The sequence below is a fragment of the Chanodichthys erythropterus genome, chromosome 9, assembly GCF_024489055.1.
Source record: "Chanodichthys erythropterus isolate Z2021 chromosome 9, ASM2448905v1, whole genome shotgun sequence".
NCBI lineage: Eukaryota > Metazoa > Chordata > Actinopteri > Cypriniformes > Xenocyprididae > Chanodichthys > Chanodichthys erythropterus.
This window is the reverse complement of record NC_090229.1, coordinates 33622821-33648777: the sequence shown is the minus strand read 5'-3', so window position 1 is coordinate 33648777 and position 25957 is coordinate 33622821. Positions and strand designations below refer to the sequence as shown.

Below are 25957 nucleotides of genomic sequence, written 5' to 3'. Positions count from 1 at the left end.
CTCTCTCATTTCCTTCTTACTGCAACGCGTATGAATGTGTGTGTGTGTATGTGCGTGCCTTTGTGTTAGATTAGTTTGTGTTAGAATAAATAAAATCTCTTGTAGATTTTAAAAGGAAAGTGTCTTGTATTATGTGCTTTATGATTTAATGTCTTAAACTGTGATCAAGTTACCGTGCTCTAATCAGTGTTTTCACGATTGTTGGATATTTATATCCGTTACAAGAGCTTATTACGGCTCGAGCAAATGAACGCTGGACGAATCAGTTGCTCGGTCGTAATCTAAACAACTCTTTATAATTCCCTAAATATTTCATTTGAGCTAATTTTACTTCCTAGGGTGTTTTCCCTACAGTAATGGTGGAGGATAATTCGGGCAGTTTAATCTAAATTTGGAGCACATATCAAGTCATTTTTCTTTTTATCAACGCAAATTATTAAACCCCTCAGTGTTCGTGTGACGTATGCAGCGCGCACGGCGCGGCCCGTTTGAACGAGTGCCTGAATGAGTGAGAGCTTTAACCCCAGTCTGCTGTCTTGTCTCTAAACTCCAGTCTGCAGTAAATTTCAGATCTATGATATCACAATAAGGTAAGAATTAAGCGTGTTCCTTAAATTCTAGAATGCCTTGTTTATAGCTATCCTGATGTCTGCGTGTTCCAGCGTCATTCAAATAGCTATAATAACGTTATTGTGTATCAGAGAGCTGAATCGAAACTAAACTGCAATAGTTAAAATACCTCAGTGTAGGACGAATACTCTCCTCACAGAACGGCAAGATTGAGCGTGTTCCTCGATCTGTTTCTAAATCAATATATTTATAGCTAAGGTGTCAGTGCGTGTTCCACTGTACTCAATCTGCTATTTTCCCTTTGTTAAACAGTAACGCTATACGCTTGCTTGTTTTATTTTTATAGCTAAAGTGTCAGTGCGTGTTCCACTGTACTTAATCTGCTATTTCCCCTCTGTTAAACAGTAACGCTATACGCTTGCTGGTTTTATATATAGCCAAACTGATTATAGTGCGTGTTCCACTGCTTTCAGTGTGCTATATTCTCCCGTTTGCTAAACGCTATACGCTTGCTTGTTTGAGCTCGTGTAACACTACGTGTGTCCGAGCGCAATTTAAGTGATTTGAAACTGACCAAGTGAAGCTTTTGAACCTGTTATATTTTGCGTGCATATAGAGACCCGCCGAGGTCGCGATTTTTCCATCTATTACAGCAGAAAGCTATCACTTAAAGTTTAAGCCCACGTCGTAAAACAGCTAACTTACGAGTGGTGTCTCTTATTTATAGAGTTGAAATGCGCCGACATTTCACGTAATGCTTGATTGTACGTGCATGTGTCTTTCATTTGTACAGTTACATGTATTTGATGTAATTCACATGTTCGCCACTATCATTTTGTTTGGTCGCCATAGTTACAGTCGTGGCACGGAAGTCTTAACCAACGCTTCCGGAAGAACGTCATTGTAAACAAACCGCACACTAACCTCTGTAGTTTTTTTACACCGAAGTTCGTATGCTAAAGCCTTTAGCCTCAAAGCTAATCTAGTTAACATCATTGTGTGAACACAGTGTCTGTTTTAGCAACTATAAAGTGATTTAACCACTTAAAACACTTCAACTTTATGTACACTTGTTGGTCTTTCCTTCATACTTTCACTTAACTTTCTCACTTATTACTTTACCTATATTTTACTTGAAAAGGAAAATATTGGTTTACAATTAATAATTGCCTTACCTGCATTTGACTTGAAAAAAGAAATACTGGTTTACAATTTTTAATTGTCAAATTTGAATTTAATAAAACCAATTAAATTCAAATTGAAATCCTACATTTTACTAGAAAGTAATTTTAAATTATTTCTACATTTCCAAATTTCCATTATTTCTAATTTCACAATTTTCATGAATCTAAAATTCTATTTTAGATCGAATTACTTTAGGTATGAATAAGCCTTGAACTTTAGAAGTTTAAGCAAACTTATTCCACCAAAGTTTTTCCTAATTTTGACTCACATTTGCTCATTGTTTTATTGCGTTATCTTTCTTTTCCTTCGTGGTTATTCACCTAACCACTCTATTTTATTTATTCATTCACCTGTGTTTAACTCCCTTTTCCTTATTTCATCCTGTTATTTTCATTGACTTCATTGTCTTATCTTTTTCCTGTCCTCTTTGTATTCTAGCTTAGGAACGACACACCTGGGCCTCAACAGGAGACTCTGATATCTTTTTACGAGTTTCAAACCAATCAGACACAACCCTCTCTTTACTAACATTTTTATTCTCATGGGTTAGTTGTCCATCAACTACCAATTATATCCTCGTAATTAGACAAAGGCTTCAGAGCCACTTGTGGATCTGGTCTCCTTTCTTCTCCTTTCCTTTTCCTCACGTCTTTCCTGTGCTCTCCTGCTTTCTTCCATCCTATTCTTCACTTTTGTAGGGATCAAGCTTGGACGAACCATCAATCAATTCTATAGAAAGAGAAACACAATCTTTCCAAAGAAACCATTCATTAGGTTTTTGATTTTAATCAAACCCTTTTGTGTTCTCCATACTCCCTGCATTTGTAAATGCAATTTAAATTTTGACATTTCCTCCAAGAACCTTTAACAGAGACAAGTGTTGAGCAACCGTTGCCTTCACAGCATCCCTGGTAAGCAGTTCAACTGAAGGTGTGTGGTGTCAATCCTGTCAAACTAAGAAAAGAGGTATCAGCATTATTATTGTATTATTGTCCTTGCGAACATAAACAATAATATATATTTTCTTTTCTTTTATTTTTAGAAACAGCTTTTCATTAATAGAAAATATTTATTGGAAATAAATATTTCTATAAATTGAAAAAAAAAATCTCTCTTTTTCCTTACTCAGTCGAGTGACAAAGTCCTCACATCACGAGTTGAAAACAGTTTTTCATTGATAGAAAATATTTATAGGAAATATTTCGTCTATTGAAATTTGTTTTAACTTTTCTCTTTCTCTTTCCCTTACTCAGTTGAGTGACAAAGCCTTCTCATCACTAGCCTACCTGTCTACACACTGAGACCAACACGTAGCCACACTTCACTATTGGTGTACATTCACTGAACGACACTTAGCTGTTCCACCACATATAGGCTTGCACCCCACACAGATCTGTGTCAGTCTCTTCTCCCCAGCGTGCCAACATGTCGCAGACGGAAAACCCCACTGCCCAAGATGTGGACGCCTGGCTCAGCGGCATTACAAACTGCCTCATGCCAAAGACAATTGAACTGTTATTATTTTTAATAATAATCATAATTCTGAGAAGATTCCCGACACATGATTCAAGCCAGAACCAAGACCACACTGAACTAAGCAAGATAACCAATTCTCTAAGCATTGCCTTCACAGCCCAGCTGAAACTAAGCGACAAGCACATCACCCACCTGCAGGAGGAGCTGACACGTGCCCAGAGCCGCATAGACAAGCTGGAAGTGAAAGTCCAGGACGACTTCAAGCGTCAGACCACTGAGTTCCTGAGAGAGCTGATGCACATCCAACGCTGCACAGACCAGCACAAGGTGAAAGCTCAAGACAAACTTGCAGAGCAAGAAACAAAGGAACAAGTTGACAAGCTCCAAGAAGCCCTTGCAGTTGCGGAACGTGACAAGCAAGAATTAAAGACTGTCCAAAGTCACCTGGTAAACCAACTACAAAATGCCAATTCTGACATTAAAGATAAGAACTTTAAAATCAATGCTCTGGAAGACCATTTGAAATGGTACAGCACTGAAATGGACCATCTAAACCAACAATTAGACGATGCCAACGGCAAGCTCTACATGGTCAGAAATGAACTTAAGCATGTTCACACACAGAAACCAGAGTCAAGAAGGGAGGGGCCTCCCTCAGCATCACCACTGCTGAGCACAACAGAGTCCCCCATCCAAGAACTGCCATGCAACGGAAGAAGTGAATGGCCACAACCCACAACATCACCGGCCTTCACTACAGGATTGTTCCCTGTCAACCAAAGAGAGCTCATCCATGCAGACCCCAAAGTTGCGCACGAGATGACCCTTAAAGACCTTGACAAGCTGGCTAAGAACATCACACAGTTCAACCCGAACTCCATGGAGAACCACAACATCCAGACTTATCTCCGAGATATTGACTTCTACCTAGAGGTGAGACCCAATGTGACTGACGGAGACAGGTTGTATCTCCTCAGGTCCACATCCAGCCCCGAGGTACGAAGCTTTTAGATCGACAACCTGTTCACGTTAAGCACAACTACCAGCTATTACGTGAGTCACTGATCAAGAATTTACAGGCCCAGAGTCTGAACATGGACTGCTAGTCGCCTTGGAAACCAAACAAGGTCGACAAGAGACTCCCCAAGCTTACTACAACCGTTTCCGACAAGCCTACTTAGGTGCACATCACGAACCTGAACTTGAAGAGGATGTGAACTTCAAAACCCTCTTCCTGAGAAACCTGCACCCTGGACTAAGTCACCATCTTGGCGTCATGGCCTGCCCAAGCACAATGTCAATCCAACAGCTACGTGACTTGACACACAAGGCCTACATCAAACAGAAGATGAACTCAAAGAAAGGTTTGAAAACAGTCACAATTTCAAACTCCGGCAGCCAAGACCCAAGCCGTGCACTGCAAGACGGCCAGTGGCATGACAATGCCACAGCCTGTCATAAAGGACACGGAGAACGTGACCCCCATGCCACTGACAGCTCCCACACCGACAGCTGGAAAATGCCATGGGACCAGCCACACTTCTCAAGAAACCCACCAGAAAGAAACATCTGGGATCCAAACTGGACAGCTAAAGTCCACCAACCAACACATTCAAATGCATCCACTGTGGGTAAGCGACGGCGGAACCCACCTCTGCATCACTCAGTTAAACACAGCACTGAGAACAAGAACGCCCAAGAACAAGACAGTTCCACCTCAGAAGACATGGAACAACTGATGAGGCAAATTACAGCGTTCTTTGCAAACAACATAAACAGCGACGATCACGAGGATGAGTCACCCTTGTTATGACTAGAGACAGAACGGAAGGTCAGTGATCATCTGATCCACCTTCCAAATGGAGATGACTGCCACCTGTTCTACAACAGCACAGAACGAAGCGGTCTCTTGCAGCCAAACACCGCTGAAAACTCAGTAGTACCAGAGAACACAGTTCTGGTTACTCATCACCCACCAATAAACCCAACGAGTTCCCATCTCAATAACCATGCTTGTGCAACAGTAACAACAGTAAACACAGTAAGCACAGGTCAGACAGTCTGTCACAACCAGAAGGCATTACAAAAGGAAGGCACCGTAGGAGACAAAGTTTTGCACCACAGCTCAACACAGCCATGTCAAACTTCCTCCCACCTTCTGCCAAAGAACTTCCTGCCTCACTGGACTGACTCCCATCAAATTAGGGATGATCCCTCGTCCCAAGTCCAAGATGCAAAGAGACAATCTTCATCTAAGCCCTTCAAGAAAAGGGGGGAGCAAGACAGACCGAACCAGATCTGACCATACATACACTGCACTACATTACATTACACTACACTACATTAACATACTCACCAACATGCTCTTCCTACAGACAGATATTAGTTTCAGAACCTAGCTCAACATCGACTTAGCTACATTCACCATAAGAAACATACAACCATCTGCACAACAAGTAGAACACCTTTCATTAAGCTGATACATGACACCTTAGATGCACGCAGTAGTGTTAGCCATACCAGGAAACACTTAACTGTTTTATTTTGTTTTGTTTTTCCTCTTCCTCTCTTTCCCTTCTTTCTTTATAAGGTAAAATACCTGACTGCCCCATAAGGGTCAAGGTCGTGACATTAGGATTGACGCACCACGCCTAAGGTCTGAAAGCCATTTGAAAATTCGAATGTGAGCCAGAGAGAGCTCCATGATGGGTCACATCATTTTTACCACAAATGATGTCACCAGAACAATTTAGAAGAGAAGGAAACAAACAATTTAAATCACACAATTTGATCCAAGCATTAACATACTGAGACAATGTAGAATAACACTCCCAAAATTGAACTTAATCCATCAGTACTCAGATAATCTAATGCCCTGCACCAGTATAGTGGTCAATCATGGAGGTGTTGTTTTGTTGTTGCTTTGTGTGTGTCTGCTTCTGTCCATTTTCCACAGTGTCCGCCGATGTCTTCATCTCAACACATCGCCGAACAAAGGGGGATATGTAGCAACTGTGGACGAACCAGACAAATGAATCATTCAGATGATTCTTTCAAAACATAATTCTAATTCAGAATTGGGGTCCGGCTCCGGCCCGTCTGCAGATAAAGCCAGGCTGATTACTTTTACGACACATGCTTCCTGATAGCAGAAGCGACATACCAAAGGGTCACCCAAGAAGACAGAGAGACAATCCAGACCCTTTTGTCTCCTTACTTCACAGGAAAGCCAAAGAGACTGTTGAACAAATAAAACTGCTTCAAAATTGTTTCAACAATTTTAACGGACTTATCAAACATCTTTTAACTACATACATTTTGCATTATGTGTCCACAAGTACTACCTGTAAACAGTTAGGCTTTAGAACACTCACAATTCATGTAAATGTGTTAACTCTTGACTGAATGACTGAAAGTATGCCTTATTTGGACTTGATCTATTTCTTTTCATCTTTCTTAAATCATGGCTTGAATGAAATCTGTTTAAAATGTATCGTATTCCATTTAATAGAAATTATGTTAAAATGGCACTCTCTGCTGAAGCAGAAACAGGATGTAACACTTATGTTTTATTGGGGTCAGAGGAAGGCCCTCTTGAAACAGGACAATGTCTGATTGGCCAGGACTCCTCAGAGGTGTGACAAACAACTAAGTTTAAATGATCATATTGCAAGATAGTGAGGGGGAGAAGTTGGTTGGTAAACGAGAAAGGAGTTGGTCCTGTTCTGGTAAGAGAAGCCAAGACAAGTACCAAGAACAATGGAGTGACAAGAAGAACAGACAAGCCGCTCATTCAAGCCATCCAACCTTCACTCACTTTTCTTTTCTTTACTTAATTCTCCTTTACCGCTGAAAGTCTTGTGTCCTAAGTTTCGCCGCAAAGTTCAACCAACGACTTTTGCCGCTTCAACTCCAGCGACAAAGAGACTTCCTTCATTGTTCCACACGGACCTGATCTGGACCAATCGTCGACTTGGGAAACCCCTCTCTGCACGACGAGGGAAATTCACCTTAGTCAACGCAAGCAAGTACCTCCAGATGAAAACTGAACTGGTGTATTTAAATGAATGATTCATGGTTCGTTCTGGTCTTTGAAATGCATTGATAGGAATTCTGTTAATCAGATCTCTCTCTCTCTCTCTCTCTCTCTCTCTCTCTCTCTTTCAAAACTCTTTCTCTCTCATTTCCTTCTTACTGCAACGCGTATGAATGTGTGTGTGTGTATGTGCGTGCCTTTGTGTTAGATTAGTTTGTGTTAGAATAAATAAAATCTCTTGTAGATTTTAAAAGGAAAGTGTCTTGTATTATGTGCTTTATGATTTAATGTCTTAAACTGTGATCAAGTTACCGTGCTCTAATCAGTGTTTTCACGATTGTTGGATATTTATATCCGTTACAAGAGCTTATTACGGCTCGAGCAAATGAACGCTGGACGAATCAGTTGCTCGGTCGTAATCTAAACAACTCTTTATAATTCCCTAAATATTTCATTTGAGCTAATTTTACTTCCTAGGGTGTTTTCCCTACAGCTGTCTTCCAGTGAACAGTGTGAGTAATAGTACCTTGCCGTGAGAGCGCGATAGAAAGACCATACAACACAGAGCACACTGGGTAGCATATTCCGTGGAGTATGCTAACAGAATGCCTACTCGTGGAGGCCTTACAGAAGTACCAGCATAGTGGTGATATCCGAGGTAACCAGACACATCAGAATAGCAAGTGGCTTGCTAGGGGAAGACACATGCTCCAGAGGAGACTAAAAGTGGAATACACATGTGGGGTTACCCAGAGGGGACCCACAACACATGGGGGCAACTAGTCAAACGCAGGGGCTGACCAGAGGGGCAAGCACTCAAGCGTAGACATTGACAGTGCTGGAGGAACCCAGGGTTCTGAACAGGAACTCAGCTGAGGAATGACGCACGTATCCAGTCCGTGGAGTGGAATGGCGCAGCAAGCGAATGACACTGAGCAGGTCCAGCTACTGACCCGAAGGGGCGAGTATACAAGAGGACAATGGCTCTACATGAAGATTATAAAATCTCGCAAATGTCGCCCAGCCCGCAGCTATACAAATGTCTGTCAGCGAGGCGCCATGCGCCAACGCCCAAGAGGAGGCTATACTTCTAGTTGAGTGAGCCCTCACTCTCAGGGGGCATGGCAGGTCTTGGACCTGGTAGGCTAAGACAATCGCATCCACTAGCCAGTGGGCTAACCTCTGCTTGGAGACAGCCTTTCCCTTCTGCTGACCTCCGTAACAGACAAAGAGCTGGTCTGAAGTCCTGAAGCACTGAGTTCTGTCTATGTAAGTGCGGAGAGCACGTGCTGGACAGAGCAATGCCAGGGCTGGGTCTGCCTCCTCCAGGGGCAGCGCTTGCAAGTTCACCACCTTATCCCTGAATGGAGTGGTGGGAAGCCGGGGTCTCAAGATAACGTGAGAGTCATCCGGCCCGAATTCTAGGCATGCTTCGTCAACAGAGAAAGCCTGTAGGTCCCCAACCCTCTTAATAGAAGCCAGAGCTATCAGGAGTAGTCTTCAGAGATAAAAACTTTAGCTCAACTGAAAGCAAAGGTTCAAAGGGAGCTCTCTGAAGTGCAGATAACACCAGAAAGAGGTCCCAAGAAGGAATCTGTGAGGGACGGGGAGGAAAAAGCCTCCTCGCCCCCTTCAGGTCGTGCTTCCCCAAAGACCTGCCTTCAAAAATGTCATGATGGGCCGCAATAGCAGCTACATAGACCTTAAGGGTGGAAGGAGACAGCCTTTGATCCAACCCTTCCTGAAGAAAAGAAAGCACAGACCCGACCAGACATGTCCAGGGGTTCTCATTCCTGGAGGAACACCAGGTGACGAAGATGTTCCACTTCAGCGCATTATCCTGTCTCGTAGACGAGGCTCGCGCCAAAGTGATGGTAGCTACCACCTGAGGCAGCAAGGTACCCAACCCCACCGCGTCCCGTCCAGGGACCACACATGTAGTCTCCACAGATCTGGACGCGGGTGCCAGAGAGTGCCCCATCTCTGAGAAAGAAGGCCCTTCCTCAGAGGAATCGACCAGGGAGAGACTGTCGCAAGGAGCATCAGTTCGGAGAACCAGGTCCGGCCGGGCCAATAAGGGGCGACCATCAGGGCTGCTCCTTGTCTTCCCTGATCTTGCACAGAATCTTGCACAGAGTCTGTGCAAGAAGGCTCACTGGGGGAAACGCATACTTGCGTAGACCCTGCGGCCAGCTGTGCGCTAGCGCATCTGACCTGAGAGTGCCCTCGGTTAGGAAATAAAACAACTGGCAATGGGCATTGTCCGGAGAGGCAAACAGAGCATCTCCGAACCGTTCCCAGATCAGCTGGGGATGGAGTCTCCATTCCCCAGGGCAGGACTGCTGTTGTGAGAGCTTGTCGGCTGCACGACTGAGTCTGCCCGGAATGTGAATGGCACAAAACGACTTCAGATGCTTCTGACTCCATAAAAGGAGATGGCGGGCGAGTTGCGACATACGGCGAGAGCGTAGACTGCCAACATGGCGACCGAGTCTATTTCCATACCGAGAAAAGAAATGCACGGGGGGAGAGTTTGCTCTTTTCCCAGTTGACCCGAAGGCCCAGACGGGCGAGGTGTCTGAGCACTAGATCCCTGTGCTCGCACAACCGCTCTCAAGAGTGTGCTAGAATCAGCCAGTCATTGAGGTAGTTGAGGATACGGACACCTTGGACCCTGAGAGGAGCAAGAGCTCCCTCTGCGACCTTCGTGAAGACACGGGGAGACAGGGCCAACTCGAACGGGAGAACTTTGTACTGAAATGCCTGCCCCTCGAAAGCAAACCAAAGAAACGGTCTGTGTCAAGGAACACATGAAAGTACGCGTCCTTCAGGTCGATCGCTGCAAACCAATCTAGTGGATGAACACATTTGAAAATGCACTTGGGCGTTAACATCTTGAATGGGAGTCTGCGAAGAGCCCGGTTCAAGGGCCGAAGGTCCAGAATTGGCCGTAACCCACCTGTTTTCTTGGGTACTATGAAGTATGGGCTTTAAAGCGTTGGGGGGAGTGTTGTGGAACAGTAGAGCACACTGTCAACCGTGCCCTCTTGGGACCCGAAGGGTAGAGGAAACAGCTCTTTTTGTGAAGATATGGGTACCACTGGCAGAGCCAGTGGCGAAGATGGAAGGGTTCTCCCCCGGCCCTCCTGCGGGGGAAGGAGCGGCCCTGCTACAGTCTCCTGAAGAGCTGTCATCTCCAACTCTGGGTCGCCCGTCTCAGGAACGCCGCTTCTTGGCCTGACGCTTTGCAGGTGGAGGGGCGGAGACGGGCTGCGCCACCTTCCCGCGGCTATCTCCTCGTTGCGGGGTGGAGGCTGCTGTTGTGGCCGAGTGGGAGTGGAGGGACCACCAAAGTGGACATCACCTGACCAAACGAGTGCACCTTGACCTTCGTCGCCCGAAGGGCAAGGTCGGCAGCTGTGCGTGCCTCTTGAAGGGCCGATTGATCAGCACCCGCCTCATGCAGGGCCTTGAGCACCTTAGCTATGGCGTGCAAGGCGGAAGCGGCCTGACCCACAGCTCTGTAAACCTTGGCCACAAGCGTGGACGAGAACATAAAGGCCTTGGACGGGAGCTTGGGATCACCACGCCACGTAGAGGCGCTCGGAGGACACAACTGCATCGCAACCGAGTGCTCCACAGGGGGTACCCCAGCATACCCTTTGGCCGCCCCGCCATCGAGGGAGGTGAAGGCGGAGGAAGCACCAGAATGATTTCGGGCAGTTAAAGGTGCCCTCCATGAACTGGTAACTGCCTCATGCACTTCCGGGAAGAATGGAACCGGTGGGGGGCCCTGGCGTTCACCAGAGCGTTCAGCCCCCAGGAACCAATCATCCAGCCTTGAGCGCTCAGGATGGGGTGGAGGATTTCACTCCAACCCAATGCTCTTAGCTGCCTGGGCAAGCATGGCCGTCAGCTCGGGATCTGACTTGGACGAGGCTGCTCTCCCAGAGGGAGGCAACGCAGCCGAATCGTCATCTCTCGAGGACTCAAACCCGCCTTGAGATGCAGCGATCGACATACGATCATCCTCTGGAGCCCCGAATGAGACGCTGGGTCCCCCAGAGGGGGAGGCAGCAGGCCCATCCGGAAACTCTACCGGCTGAGATGCCTGGGAGGGGGGCGCGGCCCGAGGAGGCTGACTCGTTGGGGTGTTCCACACCGTAACCCTCAGATCACCCTGGCCACCAACCAAGATAGCCCCCTCACGAGAAGAGGAACTAGGTCGGGGTGTGGCAGATACTTTTTAAGGTAATCGAGTCTCGATCTAAGCATCTTGATGGTCATATTCCCACAATGAGAACATGAACCATCCACAAAAGCCGCCTCAGCGTGCTGGAAGCCCAAGCACGTGAGACAACGATCATGGCCGTCAAGAGGAGCCAAATGACGACCGCACCCAGAAACGCACGGGCAGTACGACATCTTTAAAAAGATGCGACCTTTAAAACCCGTGAAGCTCTTTTAAAGGAAACACTCTTTTAGTACTGAATCACTCAGGGGAAACAGGCAAGGCAGGAACACTGGAATCCGCTGAAACACGGCATCACACTGGTACTGCAGACTCGTTTCTAAAGAACACCCTGGAGAAGGCAACGATGTGCTCGGCTCCGAAGCAAAAGCTTGAATGCAAGTTGCTCGCGCTGCTCCTTATATACCCACAGAGTGGGGCGGAGCTTGCACATGCAAATTCCACAGACCAAGATACTCTTCGTATCATTGGCTCGTTTTGTTAACACTCGAAGGTGATTGGGCTCTCGGGCGAGACCCCATTTCGTCAGTCTCTGACGTAATGTCAAAGTGACCAACTGAAAGGGAACTACCTTTATTAGATAGCTGACTCTTGCCTCTATGCCAGTGTGGTTTTGTGTTCACAGTATAGCCATAGCAAAAATATGATAATATTGGAATTTTACTTTGGAGGACAGAAGTGACAAAAATGACAATGAATGAGGGGTTTGAACTTGTTTGAAACCACCATACAAAAAATTATTAGATTCAAAACCTGATTATAGACTTTCCTATGTAATTAGCCTGGTGTTTTTATGGGTGCAGTACACGGATGTAAATGCCAATAATCACAATGGTGATTGGACTCTGAATGTCAATGTCAAAAAAAAAAAAAGATTATTCTGAAAGAGAAAAAGAATCAGCCTCTGAATGACCAGAGGATTATTTCAGCTGTTTGTGTAGTTCTATAGCGCCCTCTGCAGGTGATGAAATAACAACTGCAATAAAAACATGCCTTTTTCAATATTTCTAATATATTAATCTTCTTCTGGTCATCTCGGTCCATAACCCAAATATATAATTGGACCTGTAGTATAATATATAAATGGGCACTAGCAAATATTGCATTGAAGTTTTGTAATAAAATAATATTTTTTTATTATTATTTTATGTAGGTTTGGGTATGATTTTTTTTATTGCAGTTATCAAATGTCAGATCTGCTCTTTTTCATACAATGAAAATGCAACTGCAATTTTGCTTAATATTTTACAAATAATAAAATAAAAATCAATTGGACTACTCGACCATCATGTTTCATAGTTATTGGCCTACTCAAATAAATAAATAAATAAACAGTTTAGGGTCCAAAATAAGATAAACCAATAAAACACAATAATGCCTCTTTTCTTATTATTTTATATCTACATACATATTTTAACATATAATTACGCTACAAATACAATTAAGGCAAATATAAAACAGTTGCTAAATAATACAAATATCAAGGACACACATTTCTGTTAAAAGTATTCTTTTAATAAGCAAATTCATTAAGTGTCATCCCTCCTTTAGAGGATATAGTCTCTTGACATATCAGAATGTTGCCATGCAACAAAAATAATAATCCCCTATGGGAGCAGCAGTGATATTGTGAACAGGTGTTCAAATTACAGTGACTGGAACACTGTATTGACCAATCAGAAGCCAAAACCAGAACATGGCTTAACATTTATTTATCATTCATATTTCATGTTTTATTTCTTTATTTATTTTTTAATATTTACAAATTTAATCCTCTATAACAGGGTAGCCACAGACAAAATAGTTTCTATATGTAACATTTTCTTATGAAAAATTAAAATTTTTAAAGGGATATTTTTGTAATCAAAATGCCTAGTTTTTCATATTAATTTACATTTATATTTATTAATTTAGCAGACGCTTTTATCTGAATGACAAATACGCAATACAAGCAATTCATCTTTAATCAAGTACAACACCACTGACAAAAGACCACTACAGCTGATGGTGAATGAAGCTTATTTCTTATTTATTTAGTATATTCTTTAATGAAATTTAATCTCTATTAAATAGTTGCAATAAATTCAAATGAACCATAATAAATAGGACTGATAATGAGTATTCCTGAGGATCCATTTAGAATGAAACCAGTAGATTTCTTATAACAATATCTCACATGTATTATATTGCATGTAATTTGTTCAAATATACAACACATGACATTCTGCTTTTTGTTTTAACCAGTGCATTGAGTGACAATCTATAAAATATTACGGGGTGACCAACCCAAAACCTGTTACAGCACCGACCAAACACTGTCTATCCAATAATGTAGAGTAAAAAAATTTGCTGAATACTTGATGTCTGAAGCTAATATACGTGTTTAAAGGGATAGTTCAACCAAAAATGAAAATTGTGTCTTCATTTACTCACCTTCAAGTTGTTCCAAACCTGTATGAGTTTCTCTCTTTTGTTGAACACAAAAAGAAGATATTTTGAAAAATGCTGATAACCAGACCTTTGATGGTAACTACCCACTTCCATAGTATTTTTTTCCTACTATAGAAGTCAATGGCTACCGTCAACCATGACATTCTTCAAAATATCTTCTTTTGTGTTTAACAGAAGAAAAACTCATACAGGTTTGGAACAACTTGAGGGTGAAGTAAATGAAGACAAAATTTTCATTTCTAGGTAAACTATCCCTTTAAAGGAGTGTGTGGACACACAGATTTGTCAATTTTCCTTACAGCTGTGTAACAGTCTCTTCTAAACTCAATGCTCCTTCTACATGATTGGACACTGAAGGGTGACTGGGTAATTTATTATGGAGAAAGGAATGACATCAGAGGACACCCTTTTCAACATCCACATCCTCTTCTTTCACCTACATGATTAAAGAGACAGATTAGCTGAGAAACACTATAATTTATTGCTGGGTGAATTTTCTCACTCGTTGTGAAGAAATTTATTAGCCGCATAATTTTGTTTCAAAGTGCCCCTATTATGCTTTTTTGGATATTAATATATGTGTAATATAGCTTTTTGTGACTGTAAAAGGATCAAAGTTCAAATGTTATTGTCTCCCAAAAGAAAGATTCTGAACTGCCTGAAATGAGTAGTCAGTAATTCGAACCTATGTACAGTAGGTTTGCATAACACTGCCCGCGAACAACGTAACGGCCATTAATGTTACGTATCACTTTGTATACAAGCACTGAGAAGCCTCCGGTGCTGATATCCAGATATGGTAATGGGTATTACGTTTCCAATATGTGCTGAAAGTGGCAGACCCATCACAACAGACTGGCTCATCTGACCAATAAGAGCAGAGCAGGCTCTCAAACACTGAGAAAAGAGGTGATGCTGCAATCTATATTATGAGAAAGGTGTGTTTTGACATTGGATGCATGTAAACCTACTGCAGGAGACATCCAAAACAAAATTAGGAACCTTTAAAATAGCATAATAGGGGCACACAGAAAATGTGTTGAAGAGTCCTTAACTCCTCACCTGCTCAACTCCTTCCACCTCGGGAACATAGAACTGCAGCATGTTCTGGATGCCACTCTTCAGCGTGATGATGGAGCTGGGACAGCTAGTGCAGGAACCCTGCAGCTTCAGCTTTACAATACCATCCTCAAACCCGTGATACAACACGTCACCGCCATCCTCCTGCACTGTGGGCCTGAGGTAAGACATGCAAACAGAAGAAAGGAAGTTTCTGAATTAAGAACAACATTTTTATTCTTACGATATAAACATAAAAGGATTTGATTACAGCATTCCATTTAGTTTATTCCTTCCTGCTGAGTCAAAATGTCCTTTTTTGAATGAAGCAGTTCAGCATTATTACACTGACGTTGAAAAGTTTGGGGTTGATAAGACTTCTTAATGTTTTTAAAAGTCTCTTATGCTAACCAAGGCTGCATTTATCAAAAATACAGTAAAAACACTTTTTAAATATAAACTATTTTTAAATATAGCCAATACTCCAGTTTTCAGTGTCACATGATCCTTCAGAAATCATTCTAATATGCTGATTTGCTGCGGTGTTAGAAATATTTTATGTCAACATGAAATGCACAGAAAAAAGCAGACTAAGGATTCTCAGGTCAAAGATCATGTAAACTTACTTAACACAGTAGAACTAACAGTCACATGATTAGCTCAGATCATTATAAACCAATCACCAGAACAAATCACAATGAAAAGACTTGGGTGACATTGATTTTTACTCATCTGTAAGGTTTAAATGTGTATGCGTCTTTCTGTTCAGAGACTCGCTCGGTTGTTTTGATCAGTGATCTCCCGGCTATAAATAAAACTTAATTTCTTCAAAGAGCAACTTGGAAGTTGTGTCAGGTATATGCTACGCAGCTAAGAAATAGAAGATCTTAGGCTCAAAAGACAACAAAAGTAACAGCTAAAGTGTGACTGAGGTAGTGATAGTAGCTTGTTGAAGAAATGTTGACTATAAATATATATATTTTTTTATGTTTAAAAATATATAATAATATTAATGAAAATTGACCATTTATCCAATTTTTGCATTTGCTATTTTATTTATATTGTGCTTAAAGAGTATTGTGTAGTTAGCTTAGCAACATGCTAAAGCCAAGTTGCTGCCTATGTAGATTGTTAAAAATCATTTATGTGGTTCTGTTTCAGTTTAATATTGAGTTTTAGCTAAAATTATTCAAATTGAACCAATTACCCAATGTTTGTATATTCTACTATATGTATATTTATGCTTAAAGGATTAGTTCACTTTCAAAATTAGCCCAATCCTAGGTGTATGACTTTCTTCTTTCTGATGAACACAGTTGGAGTTATATTAAAGGTGCCCTAGAACTTTTTAAAAAAAAGATGTAATATAAGTCTAAGGTGTCCCCTGAATGTGTCTGTTAAGTTTCAGCTCAAAAATTTTTTTAATACATTTTTTTAACTGCCTATTTTGGGGCATCATTATAAATGAGCCGATTCAGGGCTACTGGCCCTTTAATTCTCGTGCTCCACGCCCACAGAGCTCGCGCTTGCCTTGAACAGTGCATAAACAAAGTTTACACAGCTAATATAACCCTCAAATGGATCTTTACAAAGTGTTCGTCATGCATGCGGCATGTATGCGTCGGATTATTTGAGTATTGTATACTGTTATATTGTTTACATTTGATTCAGAATGAATTTGGCTGAGGCTGTGCTCCGTGGATAACGGCTAATGCTACACTGTTGGAGAGATTTATAAAGAATTTTTAAAGTTGTGTTTATGAATTATACAGACTGCAAGTGTTTAATAGTGAAAATAACGACGGCTTTTGTCTCTGTGAGTACAGTAAGAAACGATGGTAACTTTAACCACATTTAACAGTACATTAGCAACATGCTAACAAAACATTTAGAAAGACAATTTACAGATATCACTAAAAATATCATGATATCATGGATCATGTCAGTTATTATTGGTCCATCTGCCATTTTTCGCTATTGTTTTTGCTTGCTTACTTAGTCTGTTGATTCACCTGTGAGGATCCAGACGTTAATACTGGCTGCCCTTGTCTAATGCCTTTCATAATGTTGGGAACATGGGCTGGCATATGCAAATATTGGGGGCGTACACCCCGACTGTTACGTAACAGTCGGTGTTATGTTGAGATTCACCTGTTCTTCGGAGGTCTTTTAAACAAATGAGATTTATATAAGAAGGAGGAAACAATGGAGTTTGAGACTCACTGTATGTCATTTCCATGTACTGAACTCTTGTTATTTAACTATGCCAAGATAAATTCAATTTTTCATTCGAGGGCACCTTTAATAAATATCCTGATGCATTCGAGCTTTATAATGGCAGTAAGTAGGAAACAATTAGTATGAAGCTCAAGAATGTGCATCCTTTCATCATAAACGTACTCCTCACAGCTCCAGGGGGTTAATAAAGACCTTCTGAAGCAAAGCAATGCATTTGTGTTTAAAAAAAAAAATCCATATTTATCAAGTTATGAAGTAAAATATCTAGCTTCCGCCAGACCGCCTTCTGTATTCAACTTATGAAGAAAGTGTAACACCTCTCGCAGTTCAAAACGCAACGCTAGTTACACTTTCTTCCTAAATTGAAAAAGGGAGGCGGTCTGACGGAAGCTAGATATTTTACTTCATAACTTCTTAAACATGGATGATTTTCCTTACACAAATGCATCGCTTCTCAAGGACTTTATTAACCGCCCGGAGCCGTGTGGAGTATGTTTATGATGGATGGATGTGGATGGATGCACTTTCTTGAGCTTAAACTCGTTGGTCTCGTTCACTGCCATTATAAAGCTCAGATGCGTCAGTATATTTATTAATATTTCTCCAATTGTGTTCATCAGAAAGAAGAAAGTCATATACACCTAGGATGGCTTGAGGGCGAGTAAAGCTTGGGCTAATTTTCATTTTAAAGTGAACTAATCCAATAATGCAAGTTGCTGTATATGTAGAGTTTTACAAATCAATAATTTATGTGGTTCTATTTCAGTTGGGATGTTGACTTAAAAGGCAGCTGTCTATTTACTGTAGGCAGTAGGCAGCTCAGTAAGTTCTTTATTTATTTATGATTTAATGCCATATCAGCAGCAATGGCTAAATTCATGGCAATCAGCAGTATCACTTCAATACATTGTTTACAATAATTTAACAATTATGCCTTAAAAACAATCACTATACAAAATCAGGCATATATACCAATAACAACAACATTAATAATAACAACAATTACATAGAATCTTTCAATTGATTATTCGACAGAAATTCTAAAATTACTCCAGGAGAAACCTTTTTAAAAATGTCCATTAATGTGTTCTCTGTATAAAACTGTTGTCTAATATTATTTAAAAAAGGACATTCTATTAAAATATGTTTTACACTCAGACCGGTTTGCTCAGTAAGTTCTGAGGTGGAGCATATATGACTTACTAAATTTGTATGCAGCATAAAAAAAAGTTAATTTATCATCTCTACACTGGCTACCTATTTGTTCCGTATTGATTATAAAATAATGCTTCTTACCCATAAAGCACTAAATGGTCTAGTTCCTATGTATTTCACTGATTTATGATGCTACAATCCATCATGCTCTTTAAAGGGTTAGTTCACCCAAAAATGAAAATAATGTCATTTATTACTTACCCTTGTGTCGTTCTACAGCCGTAAGACCTTCATTCATCTTCTGAACACAAATTAAGATATTGTTGATGAAATCTGATGGCTCAGTGAGGCCTCTATTGAGAGCCATTCAAACTCTCAAGTAGGGCTGGGCGATATATCGCATGAGATTGTCACGCGCATTTCGTCAGTAAAGCCGGTTCCCTGATTACCGCTAAATCGCCATCACCTGCTTTCAAATGGAGCGGCATTTAATAGACAGAGCTGTAGATCACTGATAAGCCACGCAATATCGCATTCATATCGCAGATGAATCACCTTCGATAATGAACGGGATATTGCGTGGCTTGTCAGTCTTATTTGTCTTATTTGAAACAGTTCATGTGAGTTCAGTGGTTCTATCTTAATATTATAAAGCAACAAGAATACTTTTTTTGCGCCAAAAAAACCCAAAATAAGGACTTTAACAATATATAGTGATGGGCCGATTTCAAAACACTGTTTCTGAGCTTTGCGAATCAGATCAGTGATTCGGAGTGCCAAAGACACATGATTTCAGCAGTTTAGCCGTTTGATAGGAGATCCGAATCACTGATTCAAAACAAAAGATTCATAAAGCTCAAAATCTTCATAAAGCAGCCCATTTAGATATTGTTGAAAAGTCATGTTGGTTTTTTTTTGGCGCACAAAAAGTATTCTTGTCGCTTTATAATATTAATATAGAACCACTGAGCTCACATGAACTGATTTAAATATGTTTTTAGTACCTTTATGGATCTTGGGAGTTTCATTGGCTTTGCTCTCAATAGAGGTCTCACTGAGCCATCAGATTTCATCAACAATATCTTACTTTGTGTTCCGAAGATGAATGAAGTTCTTACAGCTGTAGAACGACATGAAGGTGAGTAATAAATTACATTATTTTCAGTTTTGGTTGAACTAACCCTTTAAAGGGATAGATCACCCAAAAATAAAAATTCTATCATCATTCATTCACCCTCAAGTTGTTCCAAATCTGTATAAATTTCTTTGTCCTGTTGAACACAAATGAAGATATTTTGAAGAATGTGTTAAACTGAACAGTTTTGGGGCACCATTGACTTCCATAGAAGTTTCTTTTCCTACTGTGGAAGTCAATGGTGCCCCAAAGTGGCCTGGTTTCAAACTTTCTTCAAAATATCTTCATTTGTGTTCAACAGAACAAAGAAATTTATACAAACTTGAGGGTGAGTAAATGATGATACAATTTTCATTTTAAGGTCACAAAACTCTGAACTTTTGGTAGTAACGAAGACATCAAAGTCCACTAAAGGAGGTAGAGCTTTTTTTGCATTTGGCTTCGGAACTCTGGAATAGCCTTCCTGAAATTGCTGGGGGCTCAGACACACTCTCTCTGTTTAAATCTAGAATTAAAGACACATCTCTTTATTCAAGCATTCACATAATGCAATTATGATCATGATCATCTTTTGCTAAATGCTACAAACAGCAGTTACACTAATTTTTCTACCTCAGGAAGCCCATTTCGGAGTAACTACAGATCGCACCAGCTCCAGTTTGGATCCAGCCTTTGCAATATTTTCAGGTGATGGCAACTTTGGAATGACTTTGGAATATTATCCTTATGTTGCAATCATTATGAGCACAAGCTGTAATTACTGCCTAACACGTTCAATATGTATGCTTAACTGAATCCAAGATGCTAACCTTGTATATTATAGCTGTATATTGCAGCCATATGGACATTACTTTGACAAACTGGTGCTGATGACCGAACACTTTCTAAATTGTAACACTGAAACAAGCATTTTTTGTAAAGCTGTTTTGAAACAAATATGTATTGTGAAAAGCACCATACAAATAAACTTGAATTGAATTTAAAGGCTGCTTTGAATTTAAAAGCATAAGTACAGAAATGAACTGTGGTACCTTATGCGTGTGTCCAATAATTCTTTAATCATGGCCACCACCTCGTCATCATCCTCTGAAGGAGCTGCAGGCATACGGCATGTAAAACATTTTTAAAGATCTTGAATTTAGTGATGATGTTAAGAAAACAAGCATGAGAAGAAAAGAAGAGAACGTAATGTTCAACCTGTGTCGGCACGTGGAGCATCTGCCTCATTGACAACAGGAAGTCCAGAGGTGAAGAAGTCCATAATGGTAGCGAAGACGTCTGGTTTGATCACCTTCCACTCCGTTTCACCATCAGCCTGAATGAAAAAGGGACATAATGCTTAAAAAAATGAAGTTAAATTAAAATAGTGTTTAACAGGGCTGGTATTTTACCTTAGTAATGGTTATGAAGTCAGGGCCGAAGAAGACACTCTTGACACCGTCAATTCTGAACAACTGCCTGAAGAATGAAAACAGCATCAGTACAGGGAGGATTCCCTTCAGGAACATTGCACAAGAACATTCTCACAAATATATTTCTGGATTTAAAGCTGTTGTAAGCATTTTTTGGAGTACCACACATAAAATAAAGCCAACATCCTGACACATATCACTCAAATGGGCATCCTGAGAAATCAGATATCCATTATAAGTGGTGTCTATTACTATTGCTTATGTGTTTTATCTCATGACCATTGATGATAATTATATTTATTTTTTCTAACTTTTTTCCCAAAAAATATTATATAAGTCATGTTCCTAGGTCAACATATTTTGTTGATCCTGGAACAACATCCCTGTCTGAAAATTATGTCTTAACCATATCCCTACCCCTAAACTTAACCTTACACATAACTTATCTCTAAAATCCGAGGGAAATGATGGGTGAATAACACTGAGGCAGAAGCACCAAATCCTGGTTCAAGCCTAAACTTGATGAGGGTTTTTGTTTAATTAAATTTAACAGGGTTAAAATTTCAAAATAAATTAGCAAATTACTTGCATACATTCTTTTTTTTGATAACCAAGTCTGTTTTAGTTCATTTTGAGAGAATATTTGGAGGATGATTGCATAAATGTCAATGTGGTGTAACCGTAAAAACTTTGTACCAAATAACTGATCTTGTTTAAAAAAAGGTGAAATTCTCAATAAAAAAAAAAACACTTGAAAATAGTTCCAAATAGTAGGTTAGTTTATATTACATCTTTAATCAGCATCATAAACTAGGGATATTTGACTATAATCCCCCTTAGAACTGAAAGGCTTATAATAGAAGTCAAATGGTACAACCGGTTACACCATCTGACATTTCAATTTAAAATCAAATTTGACAGGCATTATAATGGACACCTATGTAAGCATATGGCCTTGGAGGGAATATTTAAAAAAGTTAATACTCATGTCATATTACGGTTACACCACACTGACTTTTTTGCAATCATCCCCCAAATATTCTCTCAAAATGAATTAAAATCATACATTTTCAACTTTGTCCTCAAAAAAGAGAATGTATACAAGTAATTTATTTTGAAATTTTAACCCTTTTAAAATTAACTAAACCATATGGACACAAAAAAATAGTGTCACGTCATTGACCCACTGTAAACTTGCCCCTCAAATCTGATTGGTTGATTGGAATGTTGCTCCAAGAACATTACACTTGATGAAATTACGTTCACCCATGCTTCTGTTTGCTTGAAATTGCCTTAATGTCCCATACATTTTTAACATACATTCATGTCCCAAAACAGTTTGAGTCAAGTTCAAATTAATGAATAAAAAATGTTAGTCAACATTATCTCTGTTTATCTATCTAAACTTATTTCTAAATACTTAAGAAAATATCTATTTTTTTAGATTTTAAAGCAGATTAAAGTCAGCATTAAAGTTCGACCATCTTTTCTTCCCTACTGTGACGTATTTCTGAGTCAAACGGTTTCTTGAACAAGAAAAATGTAGGGCGGGGCTTGATATTGTTGATGGGGAATTGATTGGATAGTTGAATGGTTGTGGTTTGCTATTGGTAGATCTCAGGTTGCCCCGCCCTCATGCCAGTAAGCACATCATCAGAGAAGAAAAGAGATGTCACTGCAAGAGGGAGGGGAAGTTATTTTGAGTAAAAAAAAAAAAAAAAATAAAAAATGAAGAATAATGAAGTGCACAGATAAATAATATATATTAAATACTACAATACTCCATAAAAATAGGAATTGCTCATTTTGATTTTATGGTGAATTTAAATTTAATTTAATAAAATATTTTATTTTGCTCATGTCTGCAAAAGTTCTGTCAACCAAGTTACTAACCAAACTAAAAAAAAGAAATGTTTATCACAACACCAAGGATTTGCAAGGTGATCATTTGTGTTTATAAAGCATGTACAGTTGTATTATATTTTTTTTTAAGAAAATGACCGACCGTTTCGCTAGATAGGACTCTTATTCCTTGTCTGGTATCGTTTAAAGCCCTTTGAAGCTGCACTGAAACTGTAATTTTGACCTTCAACCGTTTGGAGTCCACTGAAGTCCACTATAAGGAGAAAAATCCTGGAATGTTTTCATCAAAAACCTTAATTTCATTTCGACTGAAGAAAGAAAGATATGAACATCTTGGATGACATGGGGGTGAGTAAATTATCAGGAAAATTTTATTTGAAAGTGAACTAATCCTTTAACCTGTTCAGGAAGATATTATGTGGTTGGCCAGACGAGTCTAAATGGTCAATTTGAACTGTTACCTGCCAACTAATTTACCCTGTAGAGCAAGTAAGACCAGAATAACAGAGTTAAGAATGGATTATTTGGATTTGGGCCAGTAAACCACAACCTATAAAATCCTAATATTGTGGCACCAACTTTTGACCAGACAATCACCACTAACTACAGCTGTCACGATCATGAATTTTGTGCCGACAATTAATTGTCATACAAATAATTACGTGTAATGATTTCATTCTGTTTTTTTCATGTGACTTACAGTGTTTATGTTATAAAATAGGCCCATATGATTTATTTTATTTCCGTGAAAATGTAAATAATATATAATAAGAACAGTGTTCATAACATTGTTTTTTATATTCTATATTCTGTACTCTGTGTCTACCACACTGGAAAAGGTTGCGCAATGTTGCCAAAATGTTAAGCATTTGACTGAAATTCTTTAAGCGCTTGAATTTCACTTATTTGGATGGCAAAATAAGACTGAAATTTAATTATTGCAGTTATCTCAAACAATGGCGATTAGAACGAATAACCACGATCAGTTGATTAATTAATAATCATGACAGGCCTACCACTGACATATTCAGAAAATATATATTTTTTTTAAAAATGCAATTTTGCAATGCCATAACTGGTGAAATCTCTTACATTAGTTGCGTCCCAAATGACACACTATGTACTTATACACTATGTACTCATCCATCCATGTAGTGCATGAATTGTATGAGGTTATTTTATCATTTAACATCAGAGTCTGAGAGCCTCTTCACCTCCACTAGGTAATTAAAGCTGCGACAGTTGAGTGCATGAAGTGTCCAACATTCCACACTTTGTTTTTTCTATTAATTTAGTGCATCATCCGGGTATTTAAAGTGTACTTTTTGGAATTTTCAGTGTGAACGCACTACTCACACTATTTATACTTAAAAACGTCATAGAATAGTGCATAATTATGCGATATGGGATGCAACTATTGACCTTAGCTTGCTTACTGTTAAACATAATAACTTCTCTTAAAGATTACTATGGATCACAATTAATAATGCACATGCAATTAGATCAGCCACCAGAGGGGAAAAAGTGTCTAGACTGGGTAAAAACACAAACTCTACCTTGCCAAGGGTGAACAATAAGCCTCTCTTGGTCCAGCGAAGTCCATAGTCCCCGACTCCATCACCATGCGACCAGGGAGAAACTTCAGGCTGTTTGGGTTTGGAGTGTCTTGGGTCTGAATAAACATGTTTCTGACTGATAAGACGAAAGAAACGTTATGATCCATTCCAGCCAAACACTTTATCATAACGTGTAAACCTGAATATTGGCAATACTTACTAAACATAGTGGTTGTTTGCTGTGGAATCTGCCTTCTACCCACTTTGTGAAGGGGGGGTCTGTTGAGCCCTGCTCCATGATAACTGCACACAGGATGCCTTCGAGCACAGCAAATAATAATATAATTATTGTACTTCAACAGCAGCTGTACATGTTTTTTAATGGGGCATTTTCCTAATATGCCTTAATAACATCAACAATAACATATAAAGTGCCCTCGCAAAAATTATTATAAAATTATATTTACATATTATTATATAATATTAGTATTAGTATAGTATTAATATAATAGTATATATATTATTGTTGTTTTGTTTTTGTTGTTAACAGTAGATAGTTTCTGACAAATAACTACAGTTATTGTTAGTACGATAAAACTATGCTAACTTAGCATGAGAGTAAGGTTTCACGTTTGAAGCAGATCCCGTTATTACTGTGTTTTTTATGCAATTGCTGTGGTAAATATATTTTGGGATGGCTGTTAAGGTCACCATGGTAACTTTTGCAACGGGAGCTTTGCAGTAACCAGCTTTGCATTAACTGTCAGAAATCAGTCTAGAAAAGTAAATATATATCTCCAACAGTGGTGATAACAATGTGTTAACTTATTAATATTCATGACATTATTACTCCAATAAGTACCCTGCATCTGCGTCACTCAGACCTTGTCAGTGACACTGTAAAGTATTATGAAAGTCTTTAAAACTTAAACGCTTCGCACGACTCTAAGCAATCTGACACACATTATTTATAACTCCCCACTGATATAGAAACGTAAAGTAGCATAGTACAGTAACGACTCACGATCTCGTTAAAAGAACAGCTAAATTCCTTCCAACCCCGATGCTCCTGAAAGCGGCCATGCTGGTGAGGGGCGGGCAAGAATGAAAACTGTATTGCGTCACTTCCTGGATTTAATGCGGGGCGGAAATTAGAGTTGTTTTCTGTATATCGTTTAAAATAATATGTGTTCAAATATATAAAACAGGCCATTTAAATTCGCACACATTAGCATGTCCGTAAGATATTGTAAAAATGTAGTTAAAACTATGAGATATTCATGTTGGTTTTATATTGTATTGAAAATAAATAAGCTATCATTTTCAACCACACAAATATTGTTTAGGTCATAAAATTCTCTGTCTTCGCTGCCACAAAGATTCTTGCCACGGGCACCTGTTATTTCATTCATTTCATTTAACAGGAAAAGAAGATATTTGAAAGAAGAATATGGGTAGCCAAACAGTTCATGAATCCCATTGACTTCCATAGTATACTCAATGGGGCCCATCAACTGATTGGTTACCGACATTCTTCAAAATATCTTCTTTTTGTGTTCACTTTTTTTA

At 39.7% G+C, this 25957-nt stretch overlaps 1 protein-coding gene across 1 annotated transcript; it reads right to left on the bottom strand.

Moving 5' to 3' along the window:
* Window positions 1-12902: 12902 nt before the first annotated feature.
* Window positions 12903-25509, bottom strand: nfu1 (NFU1 iron-sulfur cluster scaffold homolog (S. cerevisiae)). The gene is made up of 8 exons (XM_067394039.1): window positions 25413-25509; window positions 24609-24706; window positions 24389-24524; window positions 20949-21015; window positions 20755-20872; window positions 20589-20652; window positions 15033-15207; window positions 12903-14406 (listed from the first exon to the last, which is right to left on the bottom strand). The coding sequence occupies exons 1-8, from the start codon at window positions 25469-25471 to the stop codon at window positions 14365-14367; spliced, it is 759 nt and encodes a 252-aa protein (XP_067250140.1). The 5' UTR covers window positions 25472-25509; the 3' UTR covers window positions 12903-14364.
* Between the last annotated feature and the right edge of the window lie 448 nt (window positions 25510-25957).

What these genes read in the sequence shown, in the direction of transcription:
- nfu1 (XM_067394039.1), bottom strand. Translation starts at nt 25,471, where the DNA reads ATGGCCGCTTTCAGGAGCATCGGGGTTGGAAGGAATTTAGCTGTTCTT. An exon ending in TATTGTTCACCCTTGGCAAG is followed by an intron (nt 21,016 to 24,388) that starts GTAGAGTTTGTG and finishes TTCATTCTTCAG; the next exon opens with GCAGTTGTTCAGAATTGACG. An exon ending in AGGTGGAAGGAGTTGAGCAG is followed by an intron (nt 14,407 to 15,032) that starts GTGAGGAGTTAA and finishes TTAATCATGTAG; the next exon opens with GTGAAAGAAGAGGATGTGGA.